Raw genomic sequence first — 16314 nt, 5'->3', positions numbered from 1 at the left:
GTCTGAGGGACATTTGACTCAACACAATTCTCTCCTAATGCATGCAATTACTTTCCAATGGAAAACCAAACACAGTTAAAGCATTTTTTTTACTCTTCCTCTGATTCCCTTTTTCATTTGAATGGAAAAAGAAATATTGTTAGAAAGGAAGGGAAGCAGTAATAGAGAGGACATAGAGTCTGACAGACATTTGGTTCAACACCACTATATTTAAGTCTTCTCTCTTGTAATGCATGCTATACTTGACTCTAAACAAGGTTATACTGTGAATCTGCATTTTTTGAAAGCTGAAAACAAAGGTTCCCTAATTTTCCCACTGGTTTCTTCATGTTCAAATTCTTTTATTTTTTGTCATGATGTCATCTACGAAATTCAACAGTGTCTGTTTTTAATTGTGATGACTTCTTAGTTTCTGTGAATTTGTACCAAAAGTTGTTGCTCACTTTCTTATTTTAAATTTTCCATAATTAATTCCTTTTCTGTCCCGTATGGCATTCATTTTTTTAATCCATAACTGCATGGGATGGAGGCATTTTAAGTGGAACTTCAAGAATGAATATGGTTTATCCTTCCTTGAGTGTTCAAACATCTTTATAAAACCTTGACTTTCGATTCTTTTTGGTTTCTCAATTTAGGAGGATACCATTTGTTTGTCCCTTTTTTTTTGTAATTTTTCTCCAATAAAATATACTTATATATGTATAAACTAAAAAAAACTATTCATTTTGTTTGCCGAAAATTTTTAAGAACTTTTAAGTATGTATTCTTTTTTAACGTTTGCTTTATTGTTCTATTTTTTCCATTCCAGGATTATAAAGTCCACAGAGATGAAATACATAGTAAATTAGTTCAAATAATGCGAGAAAGATTACTGGTACATTTACGTGGCTTGCCTCAAATTGTTGAGAGTTGGAATAGACCTGAGGATGCTGACCCTCAGCCTAGTCAATTTGCTCGGTCCCTTACAAAGGTAAATAATTACGTGTAAATGCTTAGATGGTGTTCTGTCTGTCAACTTCTTTTTCTTTTAGCTTGAATTTTAATATTGAAGGAGATTTTTATATGCATCTTTCTATCTTATAGTTTAGAGCATAAATATGAATATGCCAAAGAGCACAAGAAACCTTTTGGAGAGAATATGGTGGCTCACGAGTCACTCCACTGGGTTTATCATAAATAAGGAAGTGATTGTTGCAATATCAAATTTGAGATGAATTCCTTACAGATATGCAATTAACTATTTGTCAAACTGATTTAATAACTTAACCACTTATAGTTTGTAATTCGGTACCAAGAATACCTAATGTCTTGGGACTAATCTGACATGTAGTTTGTAATTCTAGTACCACTGGTACTCAATTAATAGAATATTATTTTTGCAGAAAAAAAAAAAAACTTAACCACTTATAGGTGACAATAAATTTATGACCAGTCATTATATATATGCTGATAATGGTTTGGGGTGGTTTGAAATTATCGTTTTTTAGTTTCACTCTCATGCCCCACCTGTCTCATAATTGAAACTTATTTATTTTTGGAATTTATTATTAGGAAGTTGGATACCTTCAACGTGTTCTATCTCGAACTTTGAATGAAGATGATGTTCAAGCAATTTTCAGGTAAGAATCACAGAGATTTCCTCTTTCTTTATTCTTATATGTCGACGAAAGATCATAATCAAGAGTACATTACTGAACATTGTACCTGTTGTTTCATATGCTGGGATTTTTATTAAAATGATGGGTATATTAGGTTAAGATTAAGATCCCACATAGAGCTATTACAATGACATGGACAATCCACCCCCATTGTGCTTTTGGAATTTAGTTGGGCAAAATTTTTTCTTAATTCTAATATATTGATGTGTACGAATTAGAATGAATGTATAAAAATAACTGTTAAAACAGATATTGCAGGACAGTTAGTATAAGTTAACTACTTTTCTTTCACGAACAAAATTCTGTTAGTTGTTAGTTTAATAGAATATCAGATTTAGAGAACTGAGAGAACAACTGAAAAAGTTAGTTTTTAATGCAGTTACAAAGGAGGTATTTATAAACCTCTAGACCTTGAAGCTAATCACAAACTAACTAACAACTAACTAACAGAATTCTGTTAGTGAAAGAGAAGTAGTTAGCTTATACTAACTGTCCTGCAATAACTGTTTGTATCAGTTATTTTTATACATTCATTCTAATACCCCCCCCCCCCCCCCCCCCCCCCCACAAACTCAAGGGGAAGGTTTTTCTACAGAAAAATGCTTCACATTGAGTTTGTCCCTTAGTGCTTCAAATCTTGTTGAGCAAAGCGGCTTGGTTAAGACATCTGCCCATTGATCTAAGGTAGGAAGATGCACAACTGAGGGTTGTTTGGCCAAAACTTGTTCTCTTACAAAAAAAGACATCAATTTCCATATTCTTTGTTCTACTATGGAACACTGGATTGTGAGTTATGGACACTGCACTTTGATCATCACAGGAGTTTGAAAAGAAACATGTAATTCTGTTAGAAGGGTTCAAATCCAGGTTAATTCAGTAAATGTTTGGGCCAAGCTTCGATATTCAACTTCAGTGCTGGACCATGCCATGACTTTCTGCTTCCTGGACCACCAGGATATCAAGTTTGAGCCAAGAAAGATAGCTGCTCTTGATGTGGAACGTCTGTCATCAATATCTGATGCCCAATCAGCATCATAGAAAGCATAGAGTGCCATATGTTTTGAAACAGAAGCAGGTTGAAGGAATAAACCATGAAATATAGTACCCTTGAGATATCTTAATATCCTTTTGACCACAACCCAATGAGAATCCAATGGATTAGCCATATACTGACAAACCTTATTAACAACATAACTAATCTCAGGTCTAGTAAGGGTAGCATACTGCAGGGCACCCACTACTGACCTATAGAGAGTTGGATCATGAAATAAATCAGCTCCATGTTTGGACAATTTACAGTTTGTAACCATAGGAGTAGAGATAGAGTGTGCCTCAGCCATTTGAGTTTTATGAAGTAGATCTCTAACATACTTGCTTTGAGACATCAAAATAGACTTGTTAGGGAGATACTTAATCTCCAGCCCCAAGCAATGTTGTTAATGGCAGATGGCGGTTCATGGCGGAAAGCCAAAAATCCGCCATAAAAATATTGCGGATGGTGTAGTGGCAAATGACGGACAAATTTATATATATATATATATATATATATATATATATATATATATATATTAATAAAACAATGGATTGCATTCAAATAAACTAAAAAAGTTTCATGAGTTCACACAATAACCAATACCAAATAAACTCATTCAAGAGTTCAAAATAACAAAATGATAAAAGCATAATGCAAAGTGCAAAGTAAAGGTTGAGGCTCTAATCATCTCCAATCCCAACATAATCCTCTTCATTGTTATCATAAGATAGTGGAGCATCTCCCTCTCCCTCTTCTCCATCAGACGCCTCAAAATTAATCATGATTTCTTCTTCTTCTTCAGATTCAAGTTCAATATCCTCAAACTCTAGATCCTCATCATTTTCTTGGACTGCTTTTTGCTTCCTTGATGAAGATCCAACAATCATTGCCTGTTTTTTAGATGTGTGGGCAGCAGCAGCAGTAGGAGTAATACCAGCACTTGTTGGTTGCTTTCTTTCCCTTTTTTTCCTCCTAGTATACATCCTACGCTCTCCAACCCCCGAAGCCTCATACACAGTTGTCCAATTTAGTGCATCATCATCTTCAAATACCAAATCATTTCCAACATCATTATCATCATCTTCATCCATCTCTCCCACGAGCCATTCATTGCACACATCAATATCGTTACGAGAAATTGGATCAATTTCTTCTCTTGCATTATATTTTTGCTTCAATTATTGGTTGTATTTGACAAACACCAAATCATGCAACTTCTTGTGCTCAAGCCTATTTCTTTTTTTGAAATGAATCTACAACATAACAAATAAATCTTGATCTCAATCTCAAATACACTCCAAATAAAACTTGACCATCAAAATTAAATAAAAAGCATAGTTAGAGTTTTGTCACAATTACTTACTCAAATACATTCCAATTTCTTTCACATCCTGAAGCATTGCAAGTCAAACTCAATTTTAATAGCTAGCTTTTGCAAATTTGGAGTTTGTGACCCAAACATTCGTCACCAATATGCTATAATACCAACCAAGAGCATAACTTAGAATTCTGAATTGTAACATTAATACGTAAAAAAAAAATAGTATAGTATTTGTCATTTGATAAAAGTTTCTTACTAGGAGAATGGATTTTCCTTTGAGCCATTGCAAACTCAGAACCAAAGTGTTCAGCACCAAACTTGTAAAGATGCAACTCGGTTAGAATTTTCTGTTGCACATCAAATTGTAGAACCAACTTCTTAATGCAATCAAACAATCCATTGGTGACCTCAAAATCAAACTCCAAATCGATGTTGTCATAAAAGAACTCTGGATTTAAGAAGTGGGCAGCTGCATGCAATGGCCTATGAAGCTGACAATTTCATCTTTTATCAATGATTGCAAACACATCTTTGTACTTGCTTTCGTTGTTGTTGAAAGACTTGATAATTGTTGCTTTTGTCTTGTCCATTGCTTCATAAATATAGCCCATGGCTGGTTTCCTTTCATCACCCATAAGACGAAGCACTGTGACAAGTGGAGCCATGACTTTAAGAGTGTAAACCACACTATTCCAAAAGAAGGCATGAGCACTACCTTTGCAGCTTCTTTCCCCTTAGGCTCCTTAGATAACTTGTTTAAGATCCATTCATCAGAAATAAACATCTTTATAATATTAGCTTTCTCTTTGTGGAGCCTTTCTAAGGTTAGATAAGAAGTGGCAAATCAAGTAATAGCATGTCTCACCAATTTCCTCTTGTTTGTACAATTTCTCAACAAGCTTAAGGTACTAGAATGGGCATAGATGAACCCAACTAGATTAATTGCCCTTCTAATTGTCTTCCTTATCAAGGGAAGCTTCCCAATGTCTTCAAGCCTCAAATCAATACAATGGGATGCACAAGGAGTCTAATAAATATGTTTCCTTTTGTCTTCTAACAACTTACCCGCTAAAACATAGTTGCTCCCATTATCAGTTACAACTTAAACAACGTTCTCTTCTCCAACTTCCTCCACAATAGCATCAAGCAACTCAAAAAGCTTTTCACCTGTCTTCACAAAATCAGAGCCATCAATAGACTTCAAAAACATTGTACCAGCTTGAGAGTTAAGCAAAAAATTAATGATGCATCTTTGTTTCCGATCAGTCCATGCATTAGACATAATAGTACAATTATACTTGACTCATTGCTCCCTAGGGCCTTTCATCAAATTTTTAGTGTATTCAACTTCCTTCTTCAAGAGTGGAACTCTGATATCATTTTTTTTGGAAGGCAGAAAGTATATAATATTATTAATATGAAACATTAGTACCAGAAGTACTAAATAAAAATACAACAGCAGCTATGCTGCCAGCCTCCCAAAAAACATGGATAAACCCATCTCAAAACCCCACCAACAGCTAAAGACCCAAGTTAACCAAAGGCCTCCATAAGGTTGGAAGACCAATGGTTAAAAGGAATATTAAAATCTTTATCCCTAGCTTTGTACCAGGACCAGGCTAAGAATAAGGCATCATCCATCACCTTGGAAGATACAAAAGGAATACCCTGAAAAATCAGTAAGTTCCTATGCTTCCAAATAGCAAAAGTTAGTGCAATCCACCACCCACACCATCTAGTGTGGTTTCTCCCTACAACAAAACCTTCACAAAATAACCTAAAATGACTTGCTGGAGAAATAGGGAAAGCTCCAATAGCCTGAATCCATCTCAAGGTTTCCCACCACAGAGCAATAGTTTGGGTGCAGTGAAAGAAAAGATGGCCTGCCTCCTCCTGCTCCTCAGGCAAAGAGGGCAAAAAGATTCCTGCAGACCCACGTTTCTTCTTTGAAGATTAACTCTAGTAGGGAGCCTATCCTTAATAAGCCTCCAAGTGAAAATGGCAGCCTTTGGGGGAATTTTTAAACTCCAAATAATCTGAAAGTTCCTCCCATCTAAGACAGATGTATTCTGATTTGATAGGAGTCTATAAGCTGACCTAGTAGAGTATAATCCAGTAGGTTCAGCTTTCCACAGAACTGTATCTTTCAAGTGACACTGGATAGGATAAGCACTAATCTCATCCATGAAAGCCACAGCTACTCCCTCCTCATGTTCGAATAGGTGTCTCCTCCACTTCAAATTCCATCTCCAAATATTCTGGTGGAAGCTACCCATGGTTGAGATAAGTTCATTCTGCTGCTTACTAATGGTAAAGAGCTGAGGGTATTTATGATCCAGACTGCAGCCCTCTCCCAGCCAATTGTCTTTCCAAAATCGAATTTTATCCCCACAACCTGCCTTCCAAACCAGATTTTGATGAATAATGTTGAAGTCATTGTGCTGATATAGCTTCCTGAGGTCTCTCCACCAATGAGAGTCCCAGCAATGAATTAAATTTGATCAGATTTTTGATTCCCAAACCGCCTTCCTTCTTGTGGAGACAAATTTCATCCCATTTGACCCAAAGGATCTTCTTTTGATCATGCCCCCCACCCCACATAAAATTCCTTTGCAGAGAAACCTGTCTATCAGCTATTCTTTGGGGTAACTTAAAGAAGGATAATAGGTAGATTGGTAAAGCATTCAAAACAGAATTTATCAAAGTGACCCTGCCAGCCATAGATAAGCTTTTCTGGTTCCATTTAGTGAGTTTAGCTTCAAATTTGCTGATCAAAGGCTCCCATACCACCTGATTTGAGGATCTGACTCCAATGGGGATGCCCAGGTAGTGGAAGGGAATCCCCATCTGCCTACAGTTCAGAAAGTGAGCAGCATCTTGAGCCCAATTAACATAATCTCCAAAGATTCCGAATTGACTCTTAGCATAGTTGATTTTCAGACCAGAGGCCATCTCAAAGCCTCTAAGCATTGCCTTCAAAACAATAACATTTTCCAAGGAAGCTTGGCCAATGAAGACAGTATCATCAGCATATTGGAGAATATTAATAGGCTCTTTTTGTTTTCCAACCAGGTAGCTTCGGTACAGATTTTTCTCAATGGCCTGTCTCATCATTCCAGTGAGACCTTCCCCCACTAAGTTAAACAACAAAGGGGCTAGAGGGTCCCCTTGTCTCAGACCTCGAGTAGGAGCGAATTCTTTAGTCGGACTACCATTAACTAAAATGGAAATAGATGCTGATTGAAGGCAGGCAGCAATCCATTGTCTCCATTTAGTACAGAAGCCTAGTCTTGACAGCATGTAGTCCAAGAAAGACCAAGATACTGTATCATAGGCCTTTTCAAAATCCACTTTAAAAACCATAACTGGCTGCTTTGTCTTCATAGCTTCCTCCACCACTTCATTAAGGATCAGAATTCCATGAAGGATATGTCTATCCTTTATGAAGGCTGATTGCCTTTCATCAACAATTCCCGAAATAACAGTCCTCAACCTGTTTGCCAAAAGCTTGGATATGACTTTGTACATGCAGCCGATGAGAGAAATAGGCCTGTAGTCATTTAAGGATTGAGGATGATTTGATTTAGGGATAAGGGCCATGAAGGAAGCATTGCTGCCTCTAGGAAAGCTTCCATGGCAGTGGAACTCATCCACAAATCTCCTGAATTCAGGTCTCAGAATCTTCCAAAAAGCCTTAATAAAGTTGAAATTAAAACCATCGGGACCCGGGCATTTATCTCCACCACAACTCCAAACAGCATCTTTAATCTCTTGATCAGAAAAAGGGGCAATGAGTCCCTCTCTTTGATTCTGATCAATGGACTGGAAGAAAACCCCATCAAGGGTGGGTCTGAACCTCTTATCTTCAGAAAATCTATGAAGGAAAAAATTAAAAGCTTCATTCTTAATACGATCTGGCTGTTGAACCCAATTCCCATCAATGAAAAGACCCTGGAGAGCATTATAATTTCTTCTAACATTTATAGCTTTGTGAAAATAAGCTGTATTACTATCTCCTTCCTTAATCCATTTATCTCTAGATTTTTGTCTCAGCAGAGATTCATAAGCATTTGAAGCCTCCCACAGCTCTTGTTGCAGTAGAATCTTGACTTTGGCCTCCTCTTGAGATAAAGCTCTATCACCAGCTGTAGTTTCCAAGTCATTAAGCTTCTGTCTCAAACTCTGGATTCTATTAGCATTGATATCAGCATTAGCTTTACTCCATTGTTTGATGGTATTTTTAAGATTTCTCAGCTTGTTTTTAAGGACAATGCCCCCCCATCCACCCTGCTGGTCCTTAGACCAAGACTCCTGCACCAGCTTTTGATATCCTTTTTGATTGAGCCATAAGTCCAGCACCCTAAAGGGCTTAGGACCCCAATCAACCAGTTTAGTTTTCAAAATTACCGGGCAATGGTCAGAGTAATCTCTGTGAAGAACATGTTGGGATGTGTCAGGCCATATGACTAGCCATTGATCTGACACTAGGAATCTGTCAAGTCTGCTCTTGACGGAACCATTAGGCCTGAACCAAGTGAAGCTTCCACCAAAACCTCTGATTTCATGAAGATCCATATCTGAAATCCAGTCATTAAATTCTGAAATGTCAGAATTATCAGCCCCCCTTTGAGATGATCCAATACGCTCCTCGTGGCTCCTTATGCTATTAAAATCTCCAAGGAAGCACCAAACACCATTTGGATTGGCCACCTTCAGCTGTCTTAATTCTTCCCACAAAATTCTCTTCCCAGGGAGATCACAAGGAGCATACACATTGACTATGTGAAGTCTCTGGTTTTCAGCAACCCATATACCATCTAAAAAAAGAAAGCTATGACCTTTAATTCTCCTTTCCACTTGGAAAATTGAATTGTTCCATAAACATAGAAGACCTCCAGCTGCCTGAACAGAGGGTACACTGTCCCAAGAGACAGTGGAATCCCCCCACATTGACTGACAGATGAATTTATCAAAAATCTCCCTTTTTGTTTCCTGAATACAAACAAGATCAATCTTGTGAATTAGATTAAGTCTCCTTATAGCACTCCATTTGATCCCTCTTCCCAACCCTCTGCAATTGTATGAAAGGATAATCATGAGTGATGTTTCATGATACCCCTCTCAACTGCCACAACTTTATCTCTCTGCTCCAACTGGATCATCAGGTCTCTAACCTTTTGAGTTTCCTGACCATAAGTGAGGCCCATATCACTAACTAAATCCATCTGTTTTTCCAGAAAATCCTGATTACATATGCTGGTACTCGGGTCCCTGCTGAAATCTACAAGAGGAGCTTCATAAGTCTGGGAACTTATTTTTATGGGAGGATCCAGAGCCGATTGGGCCTCTACATTAATCTCCTTAGTTCCTTTTCTTCTAATATAAAATTTCAGAGCAGATGTAGTTGGGCCTGTTGTTTGCTGGCCCAACTCCCTCCCTTCTTTTTGAAATAAAGGGCCTACGGATAAAGGAGGAGTCTCCAAGCAAAACCGTTGACCCTCTTTCTTCTTCTGGTTCATATTTGCCACCTCAGAGGCTGTTTCTCTCTGCTTCTCCCTTTCTGCCACCTCGATATCTGTTTCCCTCTGCTCTACGATGCCTTTTTCCTTTTGTATGTCTTCACAAAACCCAGTGTGGGGTGAGGCAATTAATACTTCCCTTTCCTGGATCAAATGACCGTTGTTGGGGGCCTGGAAGTCGTCGATCTCCTCTGGGTTGTTGTCGCAATCCAATTGGTCCACGTCATGCCTGTCAGCAGCAGGCCAAACCAGACGCCCAGTGGTTTGGGTCCGCTGGTCAATATCCGCCTGAAGCATCCGGTTTTGTCCCCATGATAGCTTGGAATGGGCAAATGTGGCCCATATTGACCAATGGCTGCAACCATATTCTCAAAGCTTTTCAATTTAATGAGGTTGAATGGCAAACCAGCTTGGTACCAAAAGCGAGCAATATATTGATGCACCTTCAAGACTTCATTCTTATCCATTAACTCTCTTATGTTCCTTTGCCTCAACATTTCCATTTTTCTCCGATTGATTGCAGTTTTTGGATTCTTACAAAACCTGTCCATTGGTCCTTTTTTAGTCTCACACTTTGTCTTTGCGGCCAAAGCAGTAGCATTGCAAGAGTCCTCAAACTCATCTTCACTTTCATCACATCCAATTGGTTCACCAAATTCAAAATCTCTTATATTTGGCACATTACCATTACCAGTACTACTGTAAGTGGTCCCAATTTTTTTGTTAGTCATATATCCCTTGAGCTCTTCAACTACATTTGGTGGAGTTTTCTTGCAAGATGCAATGTTACCTGACTTCCCAACCAATTGGCTCTCGTTGTTCCTCCCTTTGTGATTTTTCCACAGTAATTACAAACAACAGTATTTGTATCCCCTTCCACAAGTGGATGACAATACTTCCAACTAGGGTTTGTCCTATTTTTCCTTGTTGCAGCATTAGATGATGGTTTAGCCATTGTAATTAGTAGAAGAGGGATGAACAATTAAAAAAAAAACATAACCAAAAAATAAAAAGGAGTGTCAAACTTAGAATAGATGAAGGTTCAATCATTGTAGATAGTAGAAGAGGGCTGAACAAGTAAAAAAAAAAAAAAATAGAACCAGAAAAACAAAAAACGGAAAAGAGAACTTGTCACCTTCGCGTCGCCGTCATCGTCCATTGTCGTCGCTGTTGCGAATGGGGGAACTCACAATTTCGAGGTGAGACAACTCGCGTGGTGCTTGTGTGTGTCGTGCTGCTCATCTCATTTAGGATTCCAAACCCAGGGTTTAAGGTTGGGTCAGGTCAGCCCAAGATGAGCCAATTTGTCATTTTTGGAAAATTTTCAAAAAAAAAAAATGTTTCTTCCGCCATTCTGCCACCACTGTTAAACCTATGGCGGCCGCCATGGTGCCGCCATTTGAAACCCGCAACGCCACCGCTATTTGGTGGTATATTTTCAAAAATCCGCCACGCCATGGCGCCACCATAACTGCTATTTGACAACACTGACCCCAAGAAATAGTCTAAGTGACCTAGCTGTTTGAGAGAAAAGGCTGTATTCAATCTCAAAGTTAACTGTTGAATGAGAGAGTTAGAACTTCCTGTGATGATGATATCATCTACATAAACTAGAATACAGACAGTGTGCTGTTGCTGTGTATAAATGAACTAAGAGGGATCACATTTGCTTCCTACAAACCCAATCTGTATTAGTGTTGACCTTAACCTGTCAAACCACTGCCTTGGAGCTTGCTTTAACCCATAGAGAGCCTTGTTAAGTTTACAAACCAAGGATTTTCCTTCAACTTCAAAACCTGCAGGTTGAGTCATATAGACAGTCTCCTCAAGTAATCCATTTAGAAATGCATTGTTGACATCAAGCTGAAATAAGTCCCAGCCTTGTGAGAGAGCAAGAGTTAGAACTACTCTAATTGTAACTGGTTTTACCACAAGAGAAAATGTTTCATGAAAATCAATGCCATGAACTTGATGAAATCCCTTAGCAACTAGTCTAGCTTTGTACCTGTTAATTGAACCTTCAGCATTTTCTTTTATTCTAAAGACCCACTTGCATCCAATAGCTTGTCTACCAACTGGTAATGGAACTAAATCCCAAGTTTTGTTCCTCATTAGAGCATTATACTCCTCTTGTATAGCTGCAAACCATTCTGAACTTTCCAAGGCCTGCTTTACTTTTAGGTTCAGAATGAGTAAGAAATAATGAAGGATGCAGCCTCGGATTGTGTATTCCAGATTTAGACCTAGTTTGCATAGGATGAGTGCTAATGGGAACTAGAGTTGATGCAGACACAGATTCACTATGAGCCATAGTATTTGATGATTGAGGATGAGTGGGAAAGGTGCAGTTGGTATAGATTCACTAGATGACACTATATTGGATGATTGAGGATGAGGGGAGGTGGATTCAGATGAGGTTTGATTTAAGGCAGTAGGAGAGAAACCAAGAGGAACGGATGGAGCTGAAAGGGAGTTGGTGGAAGGTATTTGGGAAACTGAAGGTGTAGAGGCTGAAACAGGAGAAGATAGGTCAGGATTGAGGCTGAAATAGGAAGTAATATTCTGTGTTGAACTGGAGGAAGAGGAAAACAGATCTAAATATGAAAACCTATTAATCAAATAGACTACAGTGACAAAAACATAATCCCAAAACTGTAGAGGTAGAGTTGCATGATGAAGTAATGTGAGTCCTAGATCAACTATATGCCTATGCTTCCTTTCAACTACACCATTTTGATGATGAGTGTGTGGGCAGATTAACCTATGCGAAATGCCATAGATAACTAATAAAGCAGAGAAGGGTCTATATTCACCACCCCAATCAGATTGAACACTTTTTATTTTAGTGTTAAGTTGAAGTTCAGTTGATAACTTGAATGTTTGGAAAACAGACATTGTTTCAGCTTTGGTTTTAATAGGAAATATCCAAGTAAATCACGAAAAGGCATCAATAAATGATACATAATATTTGAAACCAAAGTAGGTTAAATGAGAAGGCCCCCATAAATCTGTGAAGACAAGTTCTAAAGGAGAATAAACTGAAGTGAAAGCATGGGAAGACAGCCTATGAGATTTTCCCACACAACAGGAGGCACAAAAATCTGAAATCACTTTATTAGATGATGAAATGTTACATTGATCAAGAACAAGTTTTAGTACATGACTATTAAGGTGTCCTAACCTAGCATGCCAAAGGTTAACAGTGCTAGGAGATGAAAAACCAGAACTAGATGTAACAGTAGACTCTTTATTAGCAGTAGAAGATATTGTTGATAACAGCTGAGGTCTGTGATCCTAGAGTTTGATGTTATGAAAAGAATAGAGACCATCAGCACCCACAACACCTTGAAGGACCACTTTATTGGTCCCTTGTGATTTGACAAGGCATAAGTGAGGGTGAAATTCAAAGAAAACAACATTATCTTTAGCAAACTGACTGACACTTAGCAAATTTTTGGAAATGGAAGGAACATGTAACAATTTATTATAAGAGTCATTAGGAGACGAAAATGATAAAGTACGAGTGTTGAAAATACTCAAACCTTCACCATTTCCTATAAAGATTTAATCAGGTCCATCAAAATGTGACAATTGTTTGATATGTTGTGATTCACAGTTACATGAAAACTAGCTCTAGAATCTGGAATCCATGTTGAGCTAGCTTGACCATTATCCTGAGGTGTCGAATTGGTAAGCATCACACTAGGCTGGCTGGAGGACTGAGTAACTAGTTTAGAGTTAGGATTAACCCAAGTGTTTGAGGTCCTACCCATGGCAATCGAATAAGGAATTGTTGGAGTGTAGTTGGATCAACAAAGGTGAGTGACTCATGAGGTTTGAAAATTCATATCAGAACAAAAGTGGCACACATTAGCAGTATGACCATACTTGAGGCAGATTTGACACTGGAAGTTAGCAAATCTGCCTCCACCATGGCCTCTTCCAGAACCACCGCGACCACCACCTCGATCAAACGAAGTATTACGACCATCATTACTTCTACCATTGTTGGACCTTGTGGCCTCAATAATCTTAAGAGGGATAGGCTTAGAATGCAGAAGAAGCAACAACAATCAATTTAATAATGTTCTATAAACATGCAAGGCAAAATTGATTGCAATAACATAAATGAGATAAGGGAAGAGAGAATGCAAACACATTTTTATACTGGTTCGGCCACTTCCCGTGCCTACATCCAGTACTCAAGCAACTCACTTGAGATTTTCACTATCTTTGTAAAATCCATTACAAAGTTTGAACCACACAGGGACAACCCATCCCTTGTGTTCAGGAATCCTTTACAACAAGAGACTCACAGTCTCTTAACCAATCTCATTGAATAAGAAGAATGGAAGAAGAATTCTCTCTTCAAGAGAAGAATATTACAATAAAGATCATGTAGGAATCCTTATAGATTTTGCAAGTGTTTGGCCAAGGATTTCTTTTGAGAGAGCATTTGACAATGAAGTTCTTTTGGAATCTCTCTCATTGTCTTTTGAGAGGATAAGACATTTTTGCCAAGCAAAACTCTCTTCATAAAATTCGTGCCCAAGTCACCTATTTATAGGCCTTTGATGGTCATTCACAAATCTAATGAAAAGATGTGACTGTTGGCGATATTCCTTGAAAATCCTCTCTGGTAATCGATTACAGAATTAGTGTAATCGATTACACAGTTGTTTTTCTTGAACAGTTGTGACCCTCCATTTAAAATTTGAATTCCCAACGTTCAGAGTCTCTGGTAATCGATTACATATGATGTGTAATCGATTACACACTTTCAAACCATTGGTAATCGATTACATGTATTGGTAATCAATTACATGTGCCTTGAATGACTTGAAACCTTTCATTGTGAGGCAAGGCTTGATCTTGAAGAAATCTTGAATCAAGGCTTTGTTTGTTGAAACAATCTTGTATTAATCTTGAAGCAAAATGAGCCTTGTTTGATTCTTCTTTTGACATCATCAAAATCATGTATACATATATTCACAACCATAACCTCTTCTAGAGCCAGCAAAATCATTATCTTTATATGAGCTTCCATACGAATAACCTTGAGTGTAATTTAGGGATGGAGATGCAAGCATCTGAGTGTCTCGATTGTACCAAACAATGCGAGTTTCGTGGCCATAAAGCAGAGCCTCAATCTCTGCAATTGGTGGCGTACGTTTCTTGCTTTCAATCACAAAAACAACTGGTGCATAATCCGAAGGTAAACCTTCAAGAATAGCATCAACATGCTCCTTATGCCGTATCGGAACTCCAACACCAGCAAGCTCGTCGACTTAGCCTTTGATTTTGTGAAGGTACTCATCCATTGTTTTCCCTTCGAGTGAGACAGCATGCATCACGGTCCGTAATTGTCGTGCCCTAGACTTGGTATGAAGGCTGAAATGCTCGTGAATCTTCTCCCATACATGATAGAAGTGATTTGAGCCTAGCACGTGAGAAAGGACAGACTTTGAGAGTATCGACTGAAGCCAAACAAGCAACGTTTGGTCCTGCACTTCCCAGGCTTTGTATTCAGGATTAACGCGATCCATGATTTGATCATCTTCTGTGGGAAATTGAGGCGGAATGACTGGATTAACCAGAAACCTCTGCAGCTTATGCAATTTAATGACTGGTTCGACGTGTTGTCGCCAGTGTAGATAGTTGGAATCATCCAATTTCTCAGCTATCGATGTCGGAAATGAATGCAAACTGAACCTTGAGATGCGGAAGCCATGGATGTGAAGGTGCAGCTCGATAAACTGAAGAGAAGAGCTTTTACGAAGAAACAAGCTCTGATACCACATCAGATTTAGAGAACTAAGAGAACAGAGAGAATAAGAGAAAACATTGAGAACAGAAAAAGGAAAAACAGATATTATTGATTCTGAAAAGGTTAGTTTTTAATGCAGTTACAAAGGAGGTATTTATAAACCTCTAGACCTAGAAGCTAATCACAAACTAACTAACAACTAACTAACAGAATTCTATCAAACTAACTAACAACTAACTGACAGAATTCTGTTAGTGAAAGAAAAGTAGTTAGCTTATACTAATTGTCCTAACTGTCCTGCAATAACTGTTTGTAACAATTATTTTTATACATTCATTCTAATAGTACGTAACAAAAGGTGACTGATTATTTTCTTTCTGCTAGGCCTTATCTATAATTAGTTGATAAGAAACCTAGTTTTGCAAAAAGTAGTGTAGTAGCTTTGAGTTTTAAATTAGTTTTCCAACCGATAAATGGTTCTTTTAATGGTGGAGATTTGTTGGTGTCTCTGTTGTTATTCACTGTCTGATTTCTGGTGTCTAATGAAGTAATATTTTCTTTTCTATGGTTGACATATTATATCTAAAGATCATGAAGTGGGTAATCCTGATTTACTATTAATTAAATAACCAATTAGGGTATGTTTTGGATAGAGTTTGGAGGGAAAAGGAGGCAGGGATAATTTTTCATTTCTAAATTGAGAGAATTACAAAATATTTATTACTATTGTTATACTGTTAAATTTCTTAGATCTACATTATTTTCTGTGGTGAATTATGAAATAAAATTCTTTTATTTTCCCATTTAAAAGGAAAGAAAGAAACACTACTTTCTGCTTAGAAAGAAAATTGATTGTATAATGCTTAACATCACATGAATACCTACAACTCACTTCTCACGTTTGTTATTTTTCAGTCAAGTGGTCGTTATATTTCACTCACAAATTTCTGAAGCATTTTCAAGATTTGATATAAGCACTCCTCAAGCACAGAATAGGTATTTACTTTTGTGAAGTT

General features: G+C 37.8%; 1 protein-coding gene across 1 annotated transcript in view; it reads left to right on the top strand.

The window, feature by feature from the left end:
* The window catches only part of LOC114367799 (vacuolar protein sorting-associated protein 54, chloroplastic-like), a 65011-nt gene that overhangs the window by 47164 nt on the left and 1533 nt on the right, over window positions 1-16314 (top strand). The window contains exons 15-17 of the mRNA XM_028324997.1: window positions 809-970; window positions 1552-1619; window positions 16214-16294. Coding sequence (XP_028180798.1) covers window positions 809-970; window positions 1552-1619; window positions 16214-16294 — 311 coding nt within the window. The remainder of the gene's footprint in view (window positions 1-808; window positions 971-1551; window positions 1620-16213; window positions 16295-16314) is intronic.

This window comes from Glycine soja, chromosome 9 (genome assembly GCF_004193775.1).
Source record: "Glycine soja cultivar W05 chromosome 9, ASM419377v2, whole genome shotgun sequence".
In the NCBI taxonomy this organism is placed as follows: domain Eukaryota; kingdom Viridiplantae; phylum Streptophyta; class Magnoliopsida; order Fabales; family Fabaceae; genus Glycine; species Glycine soja.
This window is presented reverse-complemented; position numbering and strand designations above follow the sequence as displayed.